The sequence below is a fragment of the Diachasma alloeum genome, unplaced genomic scaffold (assembly GCF_001412515.2).
Source record: "Diachasma alloeum isolate Michigan unplaced genomic scaffold, Dall2.0 Dall_scaffold_00208, whole genome shotgun sequence".
Classification (NCBI taxonomy): domain Eukaryota; kingdom Metazoa; phylum Arthropoda; class Insecta; order Hymenoptera; family Braconidae; genus Diachasma; species Diachasma alloeum.
Window position 1 is genome coordinate 1,389,387 of NW_021680373.1, and position 25,135 is coordinate 1,414,521.

The 25,135-nt window shown below is 38.7% G+C and overlaps 2 protein-coding genes across 3 annotated transcripts; one reads left to right on the top strand and one right to left on the bottom strand.

Moving 5' to 3' along the window:
- Positions 1-2,381: 2,381 nt before the first annotated feature.
- On the bottom strand, positions 2,382-11,164 carry LOC107036364 (F-box only protein 32). Its single transcript, XM_015254302.1, has 7 exons — positions 10,905-11,164; positions 6,949-6,998; positions 6,811-6,860; positions 6,405-6,591; positions 4,595-4,770; positions 4,248-4,498; positions 2,382-3,135 (listed from the first exon to the last, which is right to left on the bottom strand). The coding sequence occupies exons 1-7, from the start codon at positions 11,024-11,026 to the stop codon at positions 2,937-2,939; spliced, it is 1,035 nt and encodes a 344-aa protein (XP_015109788.1). The 5' UTR covers positions 11,027-11,164; the 3' UTR covers positions 2,382-2,936.
- A 1,443-nt stretch (positions 11,165-12,607) lies between these two features.
- LOC107036351 (SNF-related serine/threonine-protein kinase) lies at positions 12,608-24,738 on the top strand. Of its 2 annotated transcripts, none has more exons than XM_015254281.1 (7): positions 12,608-13,635; positions 16,843-17,044; positions 18,033-18,185; positions 18,281-18,527; positions 19,569-20,055; positions 20,917-21,025; positions 21,267-24,738. In XM_015254281.1, exons 2-7 carry the CDS (start codon positions 16,850-16,852, stop codon positions 22,998-23,000), a joined length of 2,925 nt encoding a protein of 974 aa, XP_015109767.1. In that variant the 5' UTR covers positions 12,608-13,635; positions 16,843-16,849; the 3' UTR covers positions 23,001-24,738. The 2 variants fall into 2 exon arrangements, with proteins under 2 accessions (XP_015109767.1, XP_015109768.1); XM_015254282.1 differs by having other exon boundaries at positions 20,920-21,025.
- The last annotated feature ends 397 nt before the right edge of the window (positions 24,739-25,135 follow it).

The following is a 25,135-nucleotide window of genomic DNA, read 5'->3' on the forward strand; positions in this document are numbered from 1 at the left end:
AAAAATCCCAAATTATATTGAAATAGATTTTTATTTAAAAGCATCTCCACATCACATCGCACTAAACATTGGTCTAATAATTAAAATTACAATCCGTCTTCTGCACCTGAAAATATCGTTGAGATTGTGATGTTTCCAGGGACACCATCAGTGCTCCCCTCGACAAGCTACCCCATTTGATTAATATAATTCGGGTTGATCATTGAATCATCTTATAATAATCCCTTAAATCAATTTTCAGTGGTTTTAGATCACCCTACGTAATGACTAGGTTAGTAGAACATTTCATGCAATCATTTTATGTTTTCTCTCGAGTGACATTTTCAAAATCAATTGTATAAAAAACATGAAATTATTCATCTTGTCCGAACGTTTACCAACGAAATTCAACAAATCGTATATATAACAAATATTCAATTCACATTAATGCAATAGCATTCGCTTTGGCAGTTAATTTTTCATATTGATTTCAATAATATCAATTATCAGGAATTATTCATGTACCAATTGTGTAATTACTCGTAACTTATTCAGAATATGAATTATCGAGAAATAGAGAATACCAAGTGAATACAATATCTTGATTAATTACGATAATCTTAATCATAAATCGTAAATAGTTTGAAAATTCGTTAAATGATGACTGAAGCAGGGGAGACCGGGCAAAACCACAACTACTTATCAACATTTAATTGTTCATTTTTATTGCACGTGTTTGATAATTGCTTGGATTCACTGAATTTAGTCTTCAGGGTTTCATTATTCACTTCTCCCTGTTGTTGCCTCAATCTCCCCTACAATTCAATTCGTATTTCACCTGTTCTCACAATCCTATTACATTTTAATTCTTAGACACTCCAGAGTAACTGTTTAATTGATTAATTTCATCATTCGGACGTATCGACTGGAGGGAAGGGCCAGGGTTGTATTACTGAGGCCATCTCTCTCTGACACTTCGAAAAATTCTCACTTCAAACGGAGAGAAATTCTTTTGAATAATTAATCGTCAAAATTAATAGTGCCATTTTTAATTAAAAAAACGAAATTAACTGCGTGGGAAACAAACAATAAAGAATTAATTTTTTTGCAATAATTATTCGTTTTTAGAGATGTATAAGCGATCTTCAATGTATGAAAAATCTCACTACACTAGTACGCGACTTTTCTAAAAAAATTCCATATGAGAACGGGAAAAATTCACGTGCCGACACTAGAATTTTCCCAAAGAATTTCCCTCCGTGCGCCGATCAATTAAGTAAATTTGATTCTTACGTTAATACAGAAATATATTTATGTACATGTACGTATAAAGTATACATCTAGTTCAGTCCGGGAAAAAAACAACGTAATAATAAAAAACATATTCGTCGTGAAAAAAAGCGAAACAGAACACAGCGTCGGTTTTTCATCCAGGTGCGGTTAGTGGCGAATTTATTTTTCATCGAAGATGGGCAGAAATAAAAAAATGAAAAATTGCGACTGAGCTACCAGACAAGTCTAAGCACCGGAAAAATCATCACAAGCGGAGGACGAGTTGTTTTATGAATCTTATTGAATTATCGGAATATTTTTTGTTTCGAGGGGCTACTCACTCCTGACGGAATCATCATTGAAACCACGAATTCAACGAATGCAAATTTAGTACAACTTGATGTAATGTTCAGAAAATCATTGTTTTTCATGAATGATTAGAAAAGATTGGGGAAAAATAAATGCTTCTGTTATGAATTAAACTTTATTCATTGTGATTTCGATGACTTCAATGTCTCTGAAATCAGTGATTTCGAATTAATGGAATCATTGGAAGTCAACTGCAGTCATGAAATACTCAAATGGGGAATGGGTATTTCAATTCGGAGATGATTCTTTTGTATCAGGCCGGGTTGTAGCAAGCCCTCTTAAGTGTAATATAAGGGGCAGGCACTAAGGGTCAGAATATAAGGGTCAAAAAGTAGGTGAAAAAATGAGGGTCAGAATATAAAAGTAAAAAAAGTAGGTGTCAGGCAATGAGGGTCTAAATATAAGTCATATATTATGCTTGATCTCCGTTTTTAGCCCTTATATGACCCTCACTGCCTAACACCCACTTTTTTTACTTTTATATTCTGACCCTAATTTTTTATCCTAATATTCTGACCCTCTTTTGTTAACCCTAACATTCTGACCCTCATTCCTTCACCTTTACATTCAGGCCCTCAGTTTTTGACTCTAATATTCCGACCCTCATTTTTTAACCTCCACTTTTTGACCCTTATATTCTCACGCTTAGTGTCTGACCCTTATATTACACTTGAGAGCGCTTGGTACAACTCGGACTGATACGAAATAATCATCCTCGAATTGAAACACCCATCCCCCATTCGAGTATAAAATATACTTGAGTCAAGTATATTTTACTCTCGAATCAGGTTTATGCATATACTTGATTCTGGTATAAAATATACTCAATTCCAGTATGATCACGTGGACTTGATTTCGAAGTTATGATGTGAACTTAAATGTAAAGTATTATAAATCGTGGAGTGAATAGCCCCTCGTTTCGTTCAGTTGATCCAGCAATGAAGGGGTCGATATGTGGATTTCACTCTGAAGTCGTGTGAATTTCCCGTTTCCCCACTTCACCAATGAATTCCGAATTCTCGGGCCCTTTTTTACAAAGAAATTATCCGAGTTCAGATTAAGCCGTCGAAATAGTTAAGCTGCTCTCTCGATGATTGCCCTGAGCGAGAAAGAAACGGACTAAGATTTCCCCCCGCTCTCACTCGGAACAGACTGAATAATTCTTCATCAACGATCAACATTAGATTCTCTAAAGAAAAAACGATATATCATCTCACTATATTTCATTTCTCGTCGCTAGAGTTGATCTCTAGAAATGCAGGAAATGTAGTATTTCTTTTTCTCACGGTTTTTCACAGATAAGATTTTTAATCATCTCACAGTGAGAAAAATTTGAGGAAAGTCTGCGGTGGGATGGGAACGTGGAGGGAGGATTGGTCGACGTCAGCCAATTTCTCTTGAAACGCTGGGTCCTGGTCAGCAATGCAGGGATGCCCGAGTGATCGCCAGAAGAGGCAACGGCAATTCCTACATAATTGGATCATCTCGGCGTATTCCTCGCGAAGTCCAAAAGATCTTGATTTAAAAATAGATAAAATGAATTTAATTGAAAGAAAATGGGCTTCCAGTATTCGAGGGCTGTCTCAGAATCTCTCAGAGATAACGAATTTTTTCTGAGGGCTTTTCTGTGGCCCATAAAATTCTCAACAAAAGTGATGATCAATTAAATAGAAAAATAGTAAATTCTTTCAGTTCCATTATTGTTGCTCCGAATGAAAGCATTGCATTCGTCAAATCCGAAATTTCTAATTTTTTAGCAAAAATATATTGACTATGTTGTGATGAAAACAATTTCCCACGAGTTCTGAGGATATCCAAGTACTTTGGCTACTTTTTCTCCACTGAAGTGCTTTTCTACTTTTGCAATCGAACATTAGAACTTACATTTGAGCCCTAATTGACCCCAAGTGTCCGGACATTTTACAATGATTTTGTTATTTAAACTTTGCAAGTCTGAATTTAAATCTCGATATTGAACCGTTGGAAAACATTTTAAAAATCTAAAAAAAATCATAAAGTTTATTTTTAAAGGAAAATTGATAAAACAATTTGAATTAATTTAACGACAATCAATTTCCCCCCAAAAAAAACAATTGTTGGGAAACGTACATATGTATTCGTATTCAAAATTTTACTAGAAATCGATTTCATACCTAAAAAAAAGTAATATTTCCGTGCAAAAGGTAATTTGATTTTATTCAAATTTTATTCGCGCAATTTAATTGAAAATTAAATTTTCAATTGAACAAAATAAAAAATAAAATGAAATAATAACAATAATAATAATATAATAACAATATAAAATTTATATGTTATGCTTGTGAAATATGTACATAATATATGTATTTTCTTCAATATTAATTTTTTTTTCATTTTGTGCCTTCTTCGTCAAATTTTTCAATTAAATTGCGTGAGAATAATTTGATGATTGCAAATGGTTGAATCTATCGTATGGCAAATACTGCCCCAAACTGTAAAAAATGCTTGGATATCCCTAATATCTTATCAACCTGGAGAGAAACAGCAAAAGATCACATAAAATTCAGCCCAAAGATCTTCTGCCATATTCAATAAACCCTCAAGACACTGAAATTCAATAGCTTCAAGATTAAAAAACTGCTTTCTACCTCCGAGCTAATGTAAAAATAGTTTTCCAATCCTTCCCAGGATTATTCTGCATAGTAGTAGCAATCTGTTGCGAAGTGAAATGATACTGTGCAAGTTCTCTCCATATTCTCTGCTCCTGAGCGAGAACAGCGAGGTGCTCACAAGCCTCCGAAGACGCCTCAATGTCCCTCGGATCACTGAGACGCAGGAGTACCTCCCTGCGGCACTCCGCAGGTAGATCAGCCCACTGTGGATGCTGCTCCTCATCCGGCTACCCCATTCACAAAGCCCGAATTATTCCTCTCAATAAAACACTTTGACACGAGGGGGACACACTCACCCCCCCATTTTTACGAGTAATCCTCACCTGAGTTATCGTGATGGAAGACGCGATGTGGAGGATTCGGTCGAGTGCAGCTTTGTGCTTCTCCCAGAGGATGACTGAGCCGAGGGGTCGACCCCCCCAGCAGCATCCTGCACTGAAGGCACGTACGCGTTCAATCAGTCTACGGAGCTTTCCCGTTTGCTGTTGCGATAAGGAAACTGAAGACAGAGCGATTGGAATTAATCCTCTAAAGAAATCAATCTCGGGAGGAGTGAGCTTTACATGAGGAGTTTTTCGAAGATCGCGATTTCATTTTCTTATTATGTCTCGCAAATTTTGGTCAAGTCACATGTCCACTGAAATTTTAGGGAATTTTGTAATTATGAATTCACGATAGGGAACTTGCGTGATTTTTTTTACTTCTCAATCTCAAGTTTCGACCCTAAGTAAATTGTATTCATGTTTTGATTAAAAATTAAAGTGGATTGTGAAATCCTTGTCTTCTTGCTGTTCGAAATTTGGAATTTCATCGAATTCCTAGGGAAATGTCAAATTTAATGGATTTGTGATAATGAAACTGAAGCCAGAGCGATAGGAATTAATCCTCCAAAGAAATAAATCTCGGGGGAAGTGAGCTTTACATGAGGAGTTTTTCGAAGATCGCGATTTCATTTTCTTATCATGTCTCGCAAATTTTGGTCAAGTCACATGTCCACTAAAATTTTAGGGAATTTCGTAATTATGGATTCACGATAGGGAACTTGCGTGATTTTTTTTACTTCTCAATCTCAAGTTTCGACCCTAAATGATTAATTTTTCATTTAAATCAATGAAAATTGTCTATTTCAATTCAATTATTCCATGAAAATTGGAGTAATTTATATGGAGTAATTATATTCATGTTTTGATTAAAAATTAAAGTGGATTGTAAAATCCTTGTCTTCTTGCTGTTCGAAATTTGGAATTCCATCGAATTCCCAGGGAAATGTCAAATTTGATGGTTTATGTGATAAAGAAACTGAAGCCAGAGAGGACTTTTTCGAAGATCGCGATTTAATTCTCTTATCACGTCTCGCAAATTTTGGCCAAGTGACATGTCCGCTAAAATTTTAGGGAATTTCGTAAGTAAGAATTCAGAATAGGGAACTTGCGTGATTTTTTTTACTTTTCAATCTCAAGTTCCGCTTCCAAATGATTAAATTCTCATTTAAATCAATGAAAATTGTAAATTTCAATCCAATTATTCAATTATTCCACGAAAATTGGACTAAATTATATTCATATTTTGATTAAAAATTAAAGTGAATTATGAAATTCTTGTCTTGGAATCCTTGATCCGTAATATCTTTCGATCCGAGTGGGTAAAAGTGTCTTTTGAACCGTAGGTGTGGAGTGCTACCCTTTCAAGGGCCAAAGTTTTTTTTGACCAGTGGGAGGCCACAGAACTACATGACTGAGGGTCAAAGGGTGAAACGAAATATTCGTGACTTTAAATTATGGCCAACCTAGGTAGCTAATATGAATTTCAATTCAATTTCTTCGAGACAGCTCATGTGATAATTACGAGTGCTCAGGTATATAGACGGGACCACCCTTCCAGCTCCTCCCTTCAAGAGATACATAATTCTTAAAAATTATAATTTGTAAATTACAAATTAGATTCAAGAACGCACACGGCGCGGGCGTAAAATGTCGCTTTACGCACGAGTAATGAAAATAAGTTTTTGTAGTCCATGAATTTCTCTGCAAAAAATAAAAAATTGCGAACTTTCAAACCCCCTCACGTTCACAGATAGACCTTCCCAATTTCGCAGCTGTCTCCCCCGCCAGAAATTCGTGTTAATAAATTTACCTTCTAAAGCAACTTCCTCCAGCATATTAAACAGAACCCTCTGGGCGCAACCACTCAACCCCCCCATGGTGTGGCTGACCAACAGATCCAACAGTCTAACAATATAGTTAAACCGTCGACAATCGTGAACAGCTGACAGAAAGTCGAGTCTCTTGAGTGCATCGCTGAGTCCATTGAAACCCGCGATCTGCCAAAATTAGAAAGCCCTGGATGAAAAAACACAGCGCAAAGAGAAAGAATGCACCGAAGGGTGAGGGGGATCGCAATGCATGACAGACTAGAATAGGAATTTAAATCAATTATCCCTGAATCGGTGTGTTGACGCCAGTCCAAAAATCCTCACTTCCTGAGGAGCAAATGTGAGGGTCTAAATTTAGCCGGATTCAACACCGGAAGAGTCACTCACCTCGCGGGTACACTTCAGGGTTATATGACAGTGTGGTTGGACGGCATTTTCTGAAAAACGTAAAAACCACTCGTGAATATTTTCCCCCCCTCGCATTGGAGAGCTAAACTAATTACATTTTCCCATTTTTAGAATCACCTTTTTTCTTCTCCTTCTCCTTCTCCCGTTTGTCTCCCTCTTTCTCGGTTCTGAAAAAACGAGGGGGAACGACATTATCACTCATGCACTCCTGGGACTCACTTGGAAAATGCGAAAAAGACATTTCCACTTTAAACTTCTGACGTCGGAAAATGGAACATTGGCGAATGTCAATTTGGCCTTACGCAGTTGGATTTTTTCTCGTTAATTTGAGTAATGAAGGGCGTTGAATTTTCAAGGTCGTGAATTTTAATTTAATTTAAGGGTCTCCAAGTATCTTTTGCGGTTTGATACAGACTACACGGTAGATTCAACCATTTTCAATCATCGAATAATTTTTTTAGGCATGAAATCGAGTTCTGGTAAAATTCAGAATGCGAATAAATTTCTTGCGATTCCGGATAAATGACTTTTATGGTGGAAAATGGATTGTTTATCTATTATCTACAATTTTTTATTCATTTTATTAGTATTGATTGTTGAGGATATCCAAGTATCTTTTGCAGTTGGGCGCAGGCCACACTATAGATTCAACCCTTTTCAATAATCAAATTTATCAATTAAATTAGGTCAGAAAAATTTGAATAAAATCAATTACATTTTGTAGAAATTACTATTTTTTTAACATTCGTTGTTTATAAATAAATAATTGAAATTGTTTAAACGTTGGGAAAATTCATTGTTTATAAATTGCTTACAGAAAATGCTTGTAATTTCCAAAAATTGCCATTTTTTTTAATTATCTCATTAATTTTCTTCCAAAAGTAAACTTTCTAATTTTTTTTTCAGATTTAAAAAATGTTTTCTAACGGTTCAATGTCGAGATTCAAATTCAGACTTCTCAAGTTTAAACAATAAAATCATACACGGAGAAATTTTCTATAAAAATTCTAGTACGAGTACTGGAAAAAATTACAATCCACCGGCTGTGAAAAATTCTAGTGCTGTTACGGTAAAATTTCTGGAGATTTCTGTGAAATTTTCACAGAAATACGGGAAAAAATTGACGTTTTCCCAAAAAAATTTCTGGTGCCAGCACTAGAATTTTTTCCTGGCCGTCACTTTGCGCCTCTTTTCCCGACTAGAATTTTTCTAAAAAATTTCTCTGCGTGTACTAAAATGTCCGAAAACTTATGGTTCAATGGGGCTCAAATGAAAGCTCTGATGTTCGATTACAAAAGTAAAAAATCATTTCACTGGAGAAAAAAAAGCCAAACTACTTAGATATCCTTAAGTCTGAATCATTCATGGAGTTTGTTATTCATCTTGAAAATTCAAGTCGTTAAAAATGTAAATGAGAGAGCCGAGCAGACAGAGCATTCCAGTAATTTACAATCTCCTCTGTTTTCATTGCCCCGATCTCCCCTAATCGCTCCAAGTGATTTTGGTGAGAGATTGATGCTGCAATGCCACACCAAAAAGGTCACTCCCTCCTCTCCCCAACTCATTACAACTCGGTTTCCAGTTGTCACCGCCGCCCCCCTGGACCCCTCCCACGCCCTCGTTCGCGTTATCTCATTTTTTCTTCACTTTTCACGTGACTAAAACATGAAAAAATTGTAGAGTACGTCCTCAAGTCTCCTCATTATACCCCAGCAGTAAACAGACCGCGGAGACTTGCCACCAGGCCCTTCACTATCAAAGAGACAGCTTTCGTAAGAACTCATTTGGAAATATTTCCATTTCCACATGAAAATTTTAATTGCATGAAATTCTGATGTTACACACGTGTCCCGAGAAAACATGCGAGTTGTCGAGAGGTCGTACCCACCAGCAGACGCCGTTCCGTGTCAACGAAGACCTTGGGTTGATCCGATTATGCGTCGCTTACCCAGAGGAAAACCTCGACTCGTGTGCGTTTCATCCCGTGGAACGTTAATTCTTGCGGTTATTGCGCAACATATCATGACATCCCATTTCGTCTCGATTCAATGGCTCCTTTGGACTTGTAACAGCGAAGGGAACTGACGGGGGATTCATTTTTGTTTGATTGAAAAATATCCTTGGCCCAGGACACCCCAGTGACCCAGTTTTAGCCATTGGGTCAAACCGATATATGGGATTTCACTCAGCCCCTTTGCCTCACCCCCCGGGAACACAAATCCCTGGAGATTGGCAGGCTCGGGGCGAGGGTTTACCCTGTTACACGTGAACGTACGGCAATTACCAGGTGGACAAAGCCGTTTTTGTATTACACCATTAAATCATTAAAATTATTCACTGAAATTCTGGGAAGAGTCGGGGAAATTTGTGAGAAGCAACATTTCCACTGAAATTTCAGGGGACTTTGAAGGGGGAAATTCAGAATTTCATGGAGAACGGGGGAACTGTTGATTTCAGTTTAATTATTAGGGGGAAATTGATGAGAAATTCGGGACATGCGGAGAAATCTCTCCTGGATTTTTAGATGCCTCTGAAGTTTCAGGGAATTCTTTCAAATATTCCTGGAATTGCCTGAATAATTCAAGGATATTTGGGAGTGAATGTTCATTTTCACTTGATAATTCATGTAAGTTGCGGAATTTTCGTCTTCTTGCCGTTAAAAAATGGGACTTTGAATTTTCAGAGAAACTTGAAATTCCACTGATTTTCGTTCGTAATGACAAAAAATATTTTTTCTGGTTAAATCGAATGCAAAGCCGCTTTCCGGAAAATTTCGCCGAATTTTTAAACAGTGTACATTTCTTTACAGTTAAAAATTTATTAGATAAAGTGGTTTTTACACTTCTTGAATTTTTTTCTACTATTGTTTCACTAAAATTTCAAGGAATTTTGTCGTTGAAAATTCATAATTTCATGGAGGACGTGGGAACTGTGAATTTCAGTTTGATTGTTCCACGGAAATTAATTAAGAAATTAATTAATCAAGAAAAAAAGTCTCCAAAAAATGTTGCCTTCCCCCATTAATCCCGAGATGTTCTCCAAAAACCGCTCCATAAGTTTTCATTCTATCCTTCCATCCAAAAACTTCAAAAATCCGTCATGAAAGGGTCACGATCTCCCAAAAAAATCCCCGATTTCTCCAATGACGAGACAACAAGCGAATCTAAACTAGCCCCACTATTTCCCCCCAAGAAAGCATGACGATTCCACTCTCCATCAATTTTCCACCTGCCCACTCCTAAAAAACCTCTCCATACCAACAAATAAAGGAGTGAAAAAAATCGAGACAGTGGGGTAAAAAGGACCCTTCTGCCATTTTTCCCAATATTCACAGCTCAACTAAAAATTCATTGATTTCGTTTTATCGAGCTTCATTATTCAAAGAATGAAATAATTTTTTCCATCCAAATCCCATGGAAAAAAATTAATTAATAATTTAATGAATTAATAACAAAATGTTTAAAAATAAACTATTAACAATAATTTTTTTTATTAATTAATTTATGAATTCTTTCCCATGAAAATGGAAAATGGAATAATTTGTCTTCCATGAAAAATCCCACGAAAAAAAATTAAATAAAATTACCCCATTCCCCATAATACTAAATGACTCACCAACATTAAAAAAAAAAAAATCAAAGTTTCCATTTTGCCCCATTCACCCCTACACCTGCGATCGATCTCACACATCTCGGCCACAGACTGTATGCCATTGTCCCAGCGATTCAACCTGCACTTTGTTCAACAGTTTCCCCACCATATTGTGGCAAAATCAGGAAATAAAATTTAATGCTGCAAAAGCCCCGCAACATTCCCCGCTCCCCCTCAACCCCTCAACCCCAAAAAAACCTTAAAAATGTGAAAAAAAGCTAAAAAACACAAAATAAACTGCACTCCAAAATGATCTCAAATCACCGAATGTAAACATCGCCTGGTAAACAAAGATGTCGACTGGATCGATTCAACAGCTGTGTTTCCGCGAACAAAGACAAGTGTCTGGTTCACCCCGACTCCCCCAGGACCCCCCAACGCAGCGAATTCTCCCTGAAAATGGCGTCGTTAAATTCACTCACCGTATCAGCAATGACAGTGTCTTGTTATTCGCGCACTCCAGTATTTTCTTTTTCTCCCAGCCCTCGACAGTCTTCACCCACTCCTCTCCGGGACTCCTCCAGTCCTTCGAGATGAACGGCATGACCCTGAGTACCAGCTAAATATCTCGTTACTCTGGTTAATTTTCCCGAAGTGAGTTTTTTCAGGTGTTGACAATTGTCGGAAGATACAAACGGTGAAGAGGACTTCCGCGAGTCCCGAGTGTTTGGTATCCCCTCACTCGCGGGACTGCTGGCTACTGCCAGTTTATCCTCATGCGCATGGCTTTGTTTCCGTGACGTCACGAGGGCATCAGCTGGCCACTGCGACGTTCTCTTATACTGTCAGGCTGTCAACTGCATTACCATGAGAGCTAAGAGCGGGATTCGAGAAATTCAAAAAAGATGGAATTTTGAGATTTAATCGGGCTCCACCCGCAGGCGGTTATTTTTTAATAGAAAGATTTTTAAAAACTGCAAACAAATACTGTAGGATTTTTTCAAATACAATTATTGTCATTTTTTTTTTCACCATTCAATTGCCGTTTTCGTTTTTATAAATAATCCGGTGTTTGTGATACCTGCCTAAAAAGTATACTTTACGAAATGGTTTAGTGTGTGTAAAGCGCTTGTTTTCCGCACGGCGTGCGTAAAGTTCACTTACGTGCGCTCTTGAACTTTACGCACTCGTGCACAAAAACAACCATTTTGTCCCTACCGTTCCGAACAGTGAACTCGGCAGGTATCACAAAAAATAGGTGTGTACGAAAAAGTGGATCTTTATGCACTTGCAACACAATACACTATTACATCGAAGCGAGGGTAGAACCGCGGTTTATAGGACCTAAGACGTAAAATATTGTTCGACACCTGTTAAAATTCCATCTCACTCGTATCGAAATACCCTATTAAAATGGGATATTTGGATAAGAGTTCGGAAATAGTATAATGTTACTAGTAAATAAAATTGCACTTTTTCGTATCCTCGCATAACACACACGTAAAGTTTTACGCATTAGAATAGTATATTCCGATACAAGTGCGTAAAAGTGTTTTTTGACCCGGAGTGTGTGCAAAATTTCACTTTCCACACAAGTGATGTATAATAGAGTGTATTACACGTGCGTCCGAAAAACTGCCCCTTTACGCACTAGTACCACAGTCAACTAATTTAAATTAATTTTCATCGCAATGCGTGCGTAAAAAATCAATTGACACTACACCCAAACAAAATATACCCCTCGAGAAATCTTTTCCTGAAATTATTCCTGTCGGACGCAAGTTTTACGCATTAGAATAGTATATTTCGATACAAATGCGTAAAAATGTTTTTTGACCCAGAGTGTGTGCAAAATTTCACTTTCCACACAAGTGATGTATAATAGAGTGTATTACACGTGCGTCCGAAAAACTGCCCCTTTACGCACTAGTACCACAGTCAACTAATTTAAATTAATTTTCATCACAATGCGTGCGTAAAAAATCGATTGACACACACCCATCTTTTCCTGAAATTATTCCTGTTGGACGCACAGACATCCCTCGCTCCCCTCCGCGGGTAAAATCGCACTCCACCAGAGGTCTCTCAGCAGTTACCCCCGGAGTCTCCTCCCACCCCGAAACACAGTGCACCTCTGACAGATGTCGACGTGAACCATATTCCCCCCGTAGACGACGATCTACATCTCGCCGTCCCTGCCTCTCGTGTCCACCTCTCGCCGTGTTGTGTCGGGTCTCCTCGGACCAACCCTCACCCATTTGCTTCATTCTTAAAAAAAACCGCACATACCCAGTGAATTCACAATAAGTGGAAAATCCAAAGTGAGGAAGACATTCTGCGAGCAAGCAACCTATCGTCGCGCAGTGACTTGCGTCAGCTGGACAGTGAATTTGGGACAGCGGAACGAGACAACTCGTTGTTTTTTTTTACTCCTCTGGGCTTTGCACGCTGGATCACGAGTGTGTGTGTGTGTGTGTGTGTGCAGTTTGATGGCCGCGTCTCGACGCCTTATTTTATTATTCGCGTGAGAGAGCCGACAAAACACGGATTTAACCCCGCGAGGAGGTGAATCGCAACGTCCGGACGCGGGGGACATTGTGCCTTGACGTCGTTTGCAAAATCGTGGTCGAGGGGATTCAAGTGGAGAACAAGTGGATTATCTCTCGCTCGTGATTTCTTTTTTTCGCGTGGTATTTTCGGTGATCGAGAAAATCGCGGGGGCCGGGGGAGTGAGGGAGACAGGTCGATCGAAGGTGGGCGGGGCGGGGAGGACGGAAAGGTAAATTGAGAAGCCTCAGAATTTTTTTTTTCTCGAAAAATTCGACAACTCATTGCGCTCTGAGGCTCGTGGGAATGGGATTCAATTGAGCAACTACGTCATGAAACTGGTTTTTTAGTGGAGAATCTTGGAGGTAAACAATTTGCGCTGATTGTCAACGGAATACGTCGGCTTGAGAGCAATAGAGACGGTTACGGTTTGGCGTGACTGCAGAGGCCCGTTGATATTGTTATTCCTGTGTCGGCCCTGTGTGGAGGGTCATGGTGGGATAGATAGTTTTTGTAGTGTTTCGTAGGTGACGATTGAGGGAGAAATTTGTGCGGGAGGAGCGGGGGAGAGAGGACATGCTTGGTCAACACAAATGACGGAACGTAGTAGAGGCGGACAGGGGAGACTGTGGTTGCAGCTATCGCCAAGGCTGACCTAGCACAAAGGTATGGTTGAATTGTCTGGGGGGGTGTGATAAGGGACTGGGTTTTGTTGCAAGTTTTGGCGATAGGGACTGCGGGGGAGGAGCATTGTCGGGGTGACCCCGTTGGGGGAATGTTGGGAGTCGAGTTGTGGGAGGAATTGTTTTTAATAATACAAAAGGGGCCTGGGGAATTGGGCGAAAATAGGGGGGATGAGGTCATTTCTGGGGAACTCCAGTTTTTGAAATTTCGAGATTCGTTTTCAACTTTAAGATTATTTTGAGGAATTGATAACAGTTGAATTTCATTTTTGTTATTAAATTTTTATTTTTGTTTATTATTTAAATTATTCGTTTTTATTGTTAAACGAATAGGTCTAAACATTTTTTTAGGTGTAGTATTTTTTATTGTGTCCTTGAATAGATAAATCATAAATACATATGATTTATGATCTAACAGGGTCATCCCCCCAACAAGAGTGACCCTGTTAGGTAAATGTTGTTATTGAACTCGTGGGAGGAATTGTTTAAAATAATAGAATAGAGGGAATGGAGAATTGGGTGAAAATAGGGGAGATGAGGTCATTTCTGGGGAACTCCACTTTTTGAAATTTCGAGATTCGTTTTTAACTTTAAGATTATTTTGAGGAGTTGATAAGAGTTGAATTTTATTTTTATTATTAAATTTTTTTATTTTTTTTATTATTTAAATTATTCATTTTTATTATTAAACGAATAGGTCTAAACATTTTTTTAGGTGTAGTATTTTTTATTGTGTCCTTGAATAGATAAATCGTAATACATATGATTTATGATCTTACAGGGTCATCCCCCCAACAAGGGTGACCCTGTTAGGTAAATGTTGTTATTGAACTCGTGGGAGGAATTGTTTAAAATAATACAATAGAGGGAATGGAGAATTGGGTGAAAATAGGGGGGATGAGGTCATTTCTGGGGAACTCCAGTTTTTGAAATTTCGAGATTCGTTTTCAACTTTAAGATTATTTTGAGGAATTGATAACAGTTGAATTTCATTTTTGTTATTAAATTTTTATTTTTTTTTATCATTTAAATTATTCGTTTTTATTGTTAAACGAATAGGTCTAAACATTTTTTTAGGGGTAGTATTTTTTATGGTGTCCTTGAATAGATAAATCGTAAATACATATGATTTATGATCTAACAGGATCACCCTTGTTGGGGGGATGACCCTTTTAGGGAAATGTTGTTATTGAACTCGTGGGGGAATTGTTTAAAATAATGCAATAGAGGGAATGGAGAATTGGGTGAAAATAGGGGGGGTGAGGTCATTTCTGGGGAACTCCAGTTTTTAAAATTTCGATATTCGTTTTTAAATTTACGATTATTTTGAGGAATTGATGGAGTTGAATTTTATTTTTATTATTAAATTTCTGTTATTCATTTTTTTTATTATTTAAATTATTAATTTTTATTAATAATCGAATAGCTCTAGAAATTTTTTTAGATGTAGTATTTATCATTGTGCCCTTGAATAATCCCAAATTGAGGGGAGGGACGGCGTTGGGGTGACCCTGTTAAGGGGATGTTATTGAACTCGTGGGAGGAATCGTTTAAAATACTACAATAAGGGGAACAGGGTGTCAATGAGATGGATGAGGTGATTTTTGGTGAACTCCAATCTTTGAAATTCCGAGTTTTTTTTTTTTAATTTAAGATCATTTTGAGGAAGTAATGGCGTAGGAGGAAATAGTCAGTTTTTTAGTAAATGTCTTTCTCATTATTGAAGAAATAGTTCTGAATTTTTTTTACTTGTAGTAGTATTTTTTATTGTGCCCTTGAATACATTAATTTATAAATACAGGGACTAAGGGGAAGGGGTGACCCTGTTGGGGGAATGTTGTCATTGGACTTGTGGGAGGAATTATTTTAAATAATACAATAGGGGAATGGTGAATTGGGTGAAAATAGGATGGATGACATGATTTCTGGTCAACTCCAGTTTTTAGAATTCCAGCATTTTTCTTGAAATTCACTATTGTTACGAGGAATAGATAGAGTTGGGATGAATAGTCAATTTTTTTAGGAAAAAACTGTCGCCCCCCTATCGCACTCCAAGCTCCTCTCCAACACCTGATCAACCCACCCCGTAGCCCCACTTCCCCTTTAAATTCTCATTTCTCTTCCACCTGAATTTGTTTTCACCCAATCCCCCTCCCCCCCTTGAACCGATGTTAAAATGTCCCCCTCCCCACTCTAATTGGAATTTAATGGCGAAGAGAATAGATTGGTCCACTCGTGTTATAGTGGTCTCAAGGGGCGAACCCGCAAGTTGCACTCTAGCACGATCCTGTCTTTGAAATTAATTCCCCCTGGGCTCCTAACTAATCGAACATAAGGGGCGAGCGGGGGGCATGAAAATACCCTGAGCAAAAACAAGTCAATGCATCCTGAAATGCATGAAATACTGGGGTAGAAAGCACGTCGGAATTCAATCGATCTACTGTTCCATCCCTGATTTATTCCTCCGATGAGTGGAATTCTAACAATGCAGACGTGAAAACAGAGCAGAATACAATTCCATTCTGCTTTCATTACCGAAGGGATCACATTTTCCATCGCAATTACCTCCACTACCCTGGGAGTTTCTGCCGGAGAATGAGAGAAAAAATTGCGGTAAAAAACGAGATGAAATGGAGACGGGGCGGGGTGAGGGGGGGGGGGCAGTGGAATGGGTGAAAATCTCAAGACGGTCAATACTCTCGTAAAGCGATTTATTTCTCAGGAATTATATCCCGGCGTACAACGGAAGTTTTACGGAGGGTTATTATCGGATGTCAATTCATCTTGAATTAGCATTCCAGTGTGAATTAACCTTCGCCCGGTGCAATCCTGGATTTGCTGCATTGGCACATGTATATTTCTTCGGAAAATCTGCAGCGCTCGGTGAATTCCTTCCATTCACCCACTTCCCACTCCTCTCCCCCTCCCGGAGAATGAATCTCCGTCGTTATTTCCGTGCATTTTCCAATATCCGTAAACGAGTCAATCTGCATTTTAATTTCTTCCCTTGACACGACTTACCATCGATCCTCAATAAAGAATTTTTACCCCATTCCATCCAATTACGAATTCATCCCGGGCTGTGCCACTTCAATTGCATTTTTTTTTTACATATTTATATTCCCCGGTGACTAAATGAATTAATTAAATGTCAAGCTCTTGATCCAGAATTCAATGAATATGTCTGTAGTTGCGCGATGCATCGGCGATTGGGACACAGCAATTACGATGGAAAAATCGCTGGTCTTTATGACCTTGAGGAGACACTGGGTCGCGGTCACTTTGCTGTTGTCAAATTGGCCCGTCATGTTTTTACGGGCGAAAAAGTTGCGGTGAAGGTTATTGATAAGAGCAAATTGGATGAGGTGTCGAGGGCTCATCTCTTCCAGGAGGTAAATAAAATTGTTTTATTGGGTTTTTTTACTGGTGCAGAGGGATAAATTGATGGGATCATAGCTGTAATGCCATCAATTTGCCAGTAACTGTCCCTTTCTAATGGATGGGTTTTGAAATTTGCGAGTAGCTTTTGAAGTAGACGAATTTAGGGTGAAATTCTTAACTAGCTTGTGGTGTGAGTTCGTAGTGGGAATTTTCAGAGAAAATTTAAGGTTTCATCATATTGAATATTGAATATTGAGAATTGTAGAATAGTTCCTGAAATTTCCTGAAATTTCCCAACATGAGACCATAATGGCCCGAATTTTCATTGAATTCTCCTAAAATTGACGAAAATCATATAAACTAGTCATTATTTAACATCTCACGCATTTTGAATTCACATTTATCTTATTCTTAACTAGCTTCTGGTTTGAGTTCGTAGTGGGAATTTTCAGAGAAAATTTAAGGTTTCATCATATTGAATATTGAGAATTGTAGAATAGTTCCTGAAATTTCCTGAAATTTCCAAACATGAGACCATAATGGCCCGAATTTTCATTGAATTCTCCTAAAATTGACGAAAATCATATAAACTAGTCATTATTTAACATCTCACGCATTTTGAATTCACATTTATCGATATTAAATCAAATTCACGATAAAATTCTTTATGAATTTCTTCTCTCCCTTTAAATTCGATAATTTTCATAAAACTAGAATATTTCATCAGATTAAATATTGAATAAATTGAGAATAGCAGAAGAGCCGTTCGAATGGCCCCAATTGTCATCACGAAATGAACTGAAAATTCCCCTTCCCATTGAATTTCCCAAATATCGCTGGATTATTCCGGCCTAATACTCTTCACGATTTTCCTCCGAAAATTATGTCACGTTGAATAATTCAAGAATTTCACTTTAACATTCGCCCCAAATTTTCTATCACTCCAAGTACGACCTTAAAACAGCAAATAAAACATGAGCCCCTAAAAAAACCCATCAGGTAAGATGTATGAAGCTGGTGCAGCATCCCAACGTCGTTCGACTTTACGAAGTCATAGACACCCAGACAAAGCTCTACCTCATTCTGGAGTTAGGCGACGGTGGAGACCTTTACGACTACATCATGCGTCATGACAGCGGTCTAACCGAGGAGGTACGTATCTAACCAGGCGCCCTGACACAGTCATAAAGACACATATTCCCTTTATACACCCCCTATATATTATTTTTTTATACCTGTCATTTCAGCTTGCAAGAACGTACTTTAGGCAGATTGTGAGAGCTATCTCGTACTGCCACCGTCTTCACGTTGTACACAGGGATTTGAAGCCCGAGAATGTTGTATTCTTCGAGAAACTTGGTACAGTGAAACTCACGGATTTTGGCTTCAGTAATAGATTCTGCCCGGGACAAAAATTGGAGACATCGTGCGGTTCATTGGCTTACTCGGCACCGGAGATACTTCTGGGCGATAGTTATGATGCACCAGCAGTTGGTTAGTACTTCCTTTATGCTTTATTCATGAGGAGTAGAGTATTAAATTTTTTTTCAATAAAACGCTGTGAGGTTTTTATTCTTCATCTGTATTTTTTTAGCATTAAAATGCACTGTGTGATTTAAACACATTCATTTTACATTAAAACATTTTGAGAAACATGTCACACTGGATTTTAACATTGAAAAGCTTCTGAGATTATTGAAATGAAAATGAAAAAAATGGACAAGCAAAATTCCAGGGACGTGGGTTTTACTATAATATAATTTGAAAAATAATACTTTATTAATGTTCTACGTTTTCTTAATATTCTGATGGATTCATAATAAGGTTTTGGAGGATTTCATAGGATTTATGAATTATTTTTAGAGAAACTTGGATTTCACGAAGATTTTAGAGCATTTTTGGGATTTTTTCAACCGAAAAATCCCTGAAATGCTGAAAATCGAATTTAAGATGGCATTCTTCTCTAATAATTTTCCTCCATATTCAGGAATTCTTTTAGAAAATTAAACACTTCATCATATTGAATAAATTGAGAATTGCAGTATTGTCGCAAAAATTTTCACAATTGTCGAGGATTTTTATGGCAACATCAATTTTTTTTCCCTTTCGGTTTTTACGGTTTTCTTATTCCTTCATCCCGTTTTTCCACTTATTTGTTTTTTCCCAAATGCTCGTTCCAGCTTTTCCAAACAATGTTTCTTTCCTGAGGTGTTCCCGCGTGGTCACCCATCCATCTAGTGGCCACGCTCAGCGCTGCTTAGCTTCCCAAAGCTAAGCCTGCCCACCACCGCAGTGCGCTAGCACCGTAGGGCTGACAACACCAATTTAAAATTCAATTTCTCATTGAACTTCTCAAATATTACTGGATTATTCCATATAAAAACGTCTGACAAAAATCTCGCTTTTAAATCCGCCCCAAATTCTTCACCACATAAAACTTTAATTCAACCTGCTCCTCAATTTAATGAACAATTGGAATATTGAAACATTACCTCAATTATTCACACACGAATGTCACCCAATTTCTTGATGCAGACGTGTGGTCCCTGGGTGTCATCCTCTACATGCTAGTCTGTGGCCAGGCGCCATTTCAAGAAGCCAACGACAGTGAAACATTAACAATGATAATGGACTGCAAATATTCAATACCATCGCACGTGTCAGAGGAGTGCAAGAGACTGATAGCAAGAATGTTAGTGCGAGAGCCCGAGGGCAGAGCCACCCTCGAGGAAATAGCAGCCGATCCCTGGCTCGGCATATCAACTGACACTGATTCTGACAATGTTGAGGCACTACCCCTTGTATCGAGGCAGCAAGTATCCGAGGAGCATCACAATTTAATTATAACTAAAATGGTCAATGGTAATATTGCAACGAAAGAGGAGATACTTGATGCACTCGACAAAAACGAGTATAATCATATCACAGCAACGTATTTTCTACTCGCTGAACGTAAATTGCGTGCTCAAAGGCAGGAGCTTGTTACCAAGACTCGTCCTGAATTGTTGAACGTCAGCTCACGGTGAGTCCGAAAGAAGATAACATTCTTTAACAATTATGAAGAATTATTTCCTCTTTGCTTTGATCGTTAATGAGGAGATATTAAATAATTTCAATCAATTCTCAGTATTTACCCGGAGAAATGATGCATTTGGATCAAATTATTCGGATTTTTCTACTCATTTCAACAATTTATCAACTTCCCGATTTATCGGCTAGTTATTTTGATGAGATTGTTTTTACTGGGTGGAATGAATAATTCATTTACTCTGAAGGAATATTTTATTAGAACCTGATGAACGATTACTTCGAGCCATATAAAGCATTATTACTTGTTGATGAATTCGGTCTTGCTGTTTGGAGAGTGATTCCATTTCTAAGTAATAGTCTCTATTTCGATCAAGGATCTTTGGAGAACTATATATTATAAAACCTTTGCAGTGATTCATAAAACACTATATAATACACTATCTCTTCAACTTCACTTCAACAATAACTGCAGAACAGTCGCTTGAATTTCCACAATTGTCGAGTATTTTCATCACGCCATCAACTTAAAATTCAACTCCCTATCGAATTTCTGAAATATTGATGGTTCATTTCCTGTTGAATAATTCACGAATTTCGCTCTAAAATTTGTCCCAAATCTTCTGTCCCTCCGCGTACCACTTTAAAACCGCAAATAAAAAATGAGATAATAGTCGAACAATGACATTCCTCACTAATGTCAAAAACTCTCGAATAAACTGAGAGAACTCTCGAATAAGTTCATAATTACCGACCGGTCGCTTGATTCTCCCAAACAAAAACAAAGTCCCAACAGAGCCCCAGCCGAAGTCAACCATCCATTGATAATTTCGACCCCCATTAATTTTCTTTACAGCAGAACCCACGATTTCAACGTAAACGATCTCCGAGTCGATCAAAACTCCCTAGGCAGTGTAAATCAGTCACTCCTGACAGTCCCCCGGACCCCAGGAGACCTACCCCAGGTAACTAGCGATACGAACATATACCACCGCTATCATCGCGCCTAGCCTCAAGCAAATCAACCAAAGACTGTACAAAAAATTACACTGTACAAAACTGTGCCTGATAATAACCTCATGAAATTGTAAATGAATTGAATAAATCCCCGAATAAAAGTCCCCAAGGTGTCGAGAGCCCAAGGAGTTGTCCCCCTTGCATGCAAAGCCTCCTCAATAAAAAAAAAGACACTCTCTTCGTTTCCAGAACGTTCGCACCCGCAAATGCAGTATCGTCCAGGAAGAGGAGGACGAGGACGACGTGTCCTCGTGTTCAGGTCGTGACGACCACGCCAGTAATTCAGCACTGAGCGCCTTCAATCGTCGAGGCTCACGGTCGGAGGGAAAGCTCTCGCACCTCCTGCAGGAGCGTTTGTCCCAACTCCCAGAGAAACACGTGCTGAAGCCACCAGTGCGTCCCCTCCAGGAGACAAAAGCCTCGCCGAGTCACACATTCACAGTTGTCAGAGTAGACGACACGAAGGAGACCCCAAGACCGTGGCGAGGGCTCACTGAGCCAGATGGAAGGCCCAAGTCCCTGACGGAGTGCATTAAATCAGGCAACAAGTGGCGAATCGAGCGACCCACGACCGAAAGCCCCAAGAAATCGGACAATTACAATCTCGAAACAGCAACAACAATTCTCACTGAATCATCAACAGCCCCATCACCCCTTCGCTCTCGTCACACTGACACTGCACCCAAGTACAAGACAATGCCATCACCAGTGACGACAGAAGCCCAGACAGACAATAAGTTGAAGGAGATCCTGGAGGATGCTGACAGCTGTGAGACGAAGCCCGACGAGACGACAGCCAAATGCAGAGTTGTGAGGAGAATAGGATACGAGCAGAAGCGTAATAAATTTCACAAAACGAGAACGACGTCGTGCTCGAGTTCAGACGCCAGTGATGACGACAGTGAGAACAGAAAGAAGAGGGCTCACAAGCTCGGTGCAACAACTGGCAAGCCCCTTCCCTCGAGGCGAGACAGTCACGATGATTCGAGTGACTCACAGGAGCCAGGGGGCAATTGTGGTGGTGCTAGGGGCTTCAGTAATGGTGATAATATCCAGGTGACAGCCACCACAGACACAACTGGGAGTAATCAGGGGGGAACGACAAACACTTCAACGTCGTCAGGTGGTGGTAAATCACAGGGTAACAGTGATAATCAGGCATTGTCATTCAGCAGAAGACACAGAGCTGGTAGGAGAAGAGCGGGTGAGACACGATTACGGGAGAGTCAATCATTAAACCGCATAACCGAAGTGCAGGAGGCAGAAACACCTGTTTGTCACTCGGTGGCTAAAGCTATTGTTAATCAGTCTGTATCGTCGTCGTCTTCGTCGTCGTCGTCTGTGAGGGCAGTGACGATTAATGGGGCTGTGCAAATGTCACAGACAACTGTGCAGAGGGCCAAGGGATTTGGTGCGAGACTGCTGCAGGGCTGGAGTCTCACTAAGGGGAGTTCTGAGGTTTGTAACGATGATAAACATGAGGAGAGCCACAAGGACGAGAAGAAGTTTGTCTTCGATAAGGAGAATCGGGGCTCGATGAATAAAAGTGACTGCAAGAGCAGGAGGATTAGGCTTTTGACTAGATACTTTGCTGTTCACAAGAAACTCTGTGTACCACTTCCAGGATTCTTTGGCAAGGGGAAAAGCTCACTGTACAAGGCACGATCGTGTGGGAATATCTCCAAGGACAGGGTCTCACCACCATCGCCAAAGTCCATGCTACTTTGTGCACCTGAGGATAAATGGAGGGGACAGTGGTGTGATAAGCAGCATCAGCATCGGGGCAGCGATGGGGATATCAATCAGAATCTGGGGCTTGCTCAGTTTGTACAGGAGAGTGTTATGGGAAAGGGTTGCACTGGTTTACCTCCTATTTGTCATATTCATCTGGGCGATGCCTCCAAGTGCTGCAGTCTCTGTTGATGATTGACTGGGTCTCGAGATGACAAGTGCAATAATTGTGAGGCAACTTTGACTCTCTGTTAGACAACGACTTGTTTGTTTAGACCTTGTCGTTTTGTGACGTTTCGATTGACGTCAGTGATGGCAGTTTGGGGTTTACAGGGCAGGGGAGAAAATGATCGAGATGTTGGGGGTTTTTTAATTCAACGATTGAATCGTAGATCGATGTATCTAGTCCACGAGAGGAGGGGAACTGTATTTTTTATCTTTGCAGAGTTTATTACCATTATTTTCGTGTTTACTGATGGATTTTCACCTTTTTTGAAGTATTATTGTGTAATATAGTGGCTGGGGGGGGGGTCGTGGTAGGGGTTGTTTTAATATCAACTCTTTGATTTATAAACTCGCTCGTTTTCTCTCACTGCTGTGGCGCCGTGGTTTTTCTACCCTTCTGTTGAAAAATAATTATTATTCCTCCGTCCCTCGGTGCTTCCTCGTTCTCTTCCCCCCTACCATTCACTCCACTCTTCTCTCTACTCGTAAGTAAAAATGTAAATTAATAACGTTGAGGCATTGGTACTGTTTTTTTTTTGAATGCAAGCTTCCAAGTTGTCTCGAATTTATCAATGACTCGCGTGGATTTATGCACTCGTGGAAAAGAATTGTTCAATTTACACTGGTGGTGATTACTCGTTTTAGGAGGATGATTTTTTGGGGGAATTGGGATTTTTTGGTGAACAAATTTCAAATTAATGAGAGGTGGTGAATGTTAATTTTTTTTTAGAGACATTTATGGGAAAGAATGGGAAAATTCTGGTTTAAGTTGATGTAGTCTCCAGTGGAGGAAGTTTTTGATTTCGTGAATTGAGAAAATTGAATTTCTTTGAATGGAGATTTTTGTATGTCATCGTATGCTCAATGATTATTTTTATTCATTTAATTCATTCTGATCGACGACTTTTTTCGTCTTCATGATAATTAATGCCAAAGGTCCAGGAAATACTGGAGAAATAATTCCGATCATTGTAATTATTTCGGTGTTAATTATTAATTGCGTAAATAATTACGCCATGACAATTGAATTAAAGTTGTAAATATTACTCCAATATCCGTTGATCCTCTGGCATTAATTAATTCCGATTTGATATAAGAAATGCTCAGTTCATTCTAATTTACTTCAAAGAACGTATGAACTGGTATTCACTATAAAATCGAATTAATTTGGAAATTGAAAACCAAATAACAGTCGTTCCAAGTGAAATAATCTTTGTAAAATGAATTTTTCATTCATTTCAGTGCAACATGGCGAAAATTTAGGAAAAAAATGGTTAATAGGGGGGAAAAAAATTTAATGCAGCTGTCTCAATATTGTTTTGTGCATTGTTTAGGTAATCTCATCTCATCTCACCCCATCCTCCAGTAGTCTCGAGAACAAAAACATAATAAAAATAGAAGAAAAAAAAAGATAAACGTTATGATAAAAACCATAAAATCTGCGTGAAAAGCAATTACCCGAGTGTTTTTGTTGGTCACCGCTCTGAGGGCCCGTTACATTCTCATTTCGCCCCCTTCCCCGAATTTTTTATATGCATAAAAAAAGTAAAATAATATGGAATGCAGCGGTGGGCCGCCATACTCCTTGCACGAACACAAGGATGTTTATATGTACCTATTGTCGAATTATAACGATTACCTACATGTATGTACCGAGCCAGACGTTTACCTAGAAATAATACAACATTTATTTATTATAACAAAACTCACGACTCCATATTTCATTTTTCCTTGACAATAAAATAGCGAAGACGGTTTAAGTGACCTGCCCTTAGCTGAGTTTTCGAGGAATATCTCGAAATCTGAGGGAGATAACGAAATTTCCATAATGACCTTTTTTGTAGAGCGAATTGAGGGCTACAAAAAAGGTCCTGATAAAAATTTTGCCATCTCCCTTAGATTTCGAGATATTCGTTGAAAACTGGACAATAGTTAAACTTCACTTGGAATTCACTTTTTATCGCTTCGTTACTGAAAACACGTGCACTTGTCGTGATTCGTGTATTTTTAATTCCACATCAGGTAAGTCTTGTACATAATTTACATAATACTGATTATTAATGTATGAATTGATACAAAAATATTCCAGGCAGTTTTTAAAT

What these genes read in the sequence shown, in the direction of transcription:
- LOC107036364 (XM_015254302.1), bottom strand. Translation starts at nt 11,026, where the DNA reads ATGCCGTTCATCTCGAAGGACTGGAGGAGTCCCGGAGAGGAGTGGGTG. An exon ending in GGAGAAGGAGAAGAAAAAAG is followed by an intron (nt 6,861 to 6,948) that starts GTGATTCTAAAA and finishes TACGTTTTTCAG; the next exon opens with AAAATGCCGTCCAACCACAC. An exon ending in ATTTTTACATTAGCTCGGAG is followed by an intron (nt 3,136 to 4,247) that starts GTAGAAAGCAGT and finishes TTTTAAATCAAG; the next exon opens with ATCTTTTGGACTTCGCGAGG.
- LOC107036351 (XM_015254281.1), top strand. Translation starts at nt 16,850, where the DNA reads ATGCATCGGCGATTGGGACACAGCAATTACGATGGAAAAATCGCTGGT. An exon ending in ACAGCGGTCTAACCGAGGAG is followed by an intron (nt 18,186 to 18,280) that starts GTACGTATCTAA and finishes CTGTCATTTCAG; the next exon opens with CTTGCAAGAACGTACTTTAG. An exon ending in TTATGATGCACCAGCAGTTG is followed by an intron (nt 18,528 to 19,568) that starts GTTAGTACTTCC and finishes TTCTTGATGCAG; the next exon opens with ACGTGTGGTCCCTGGGTGTC.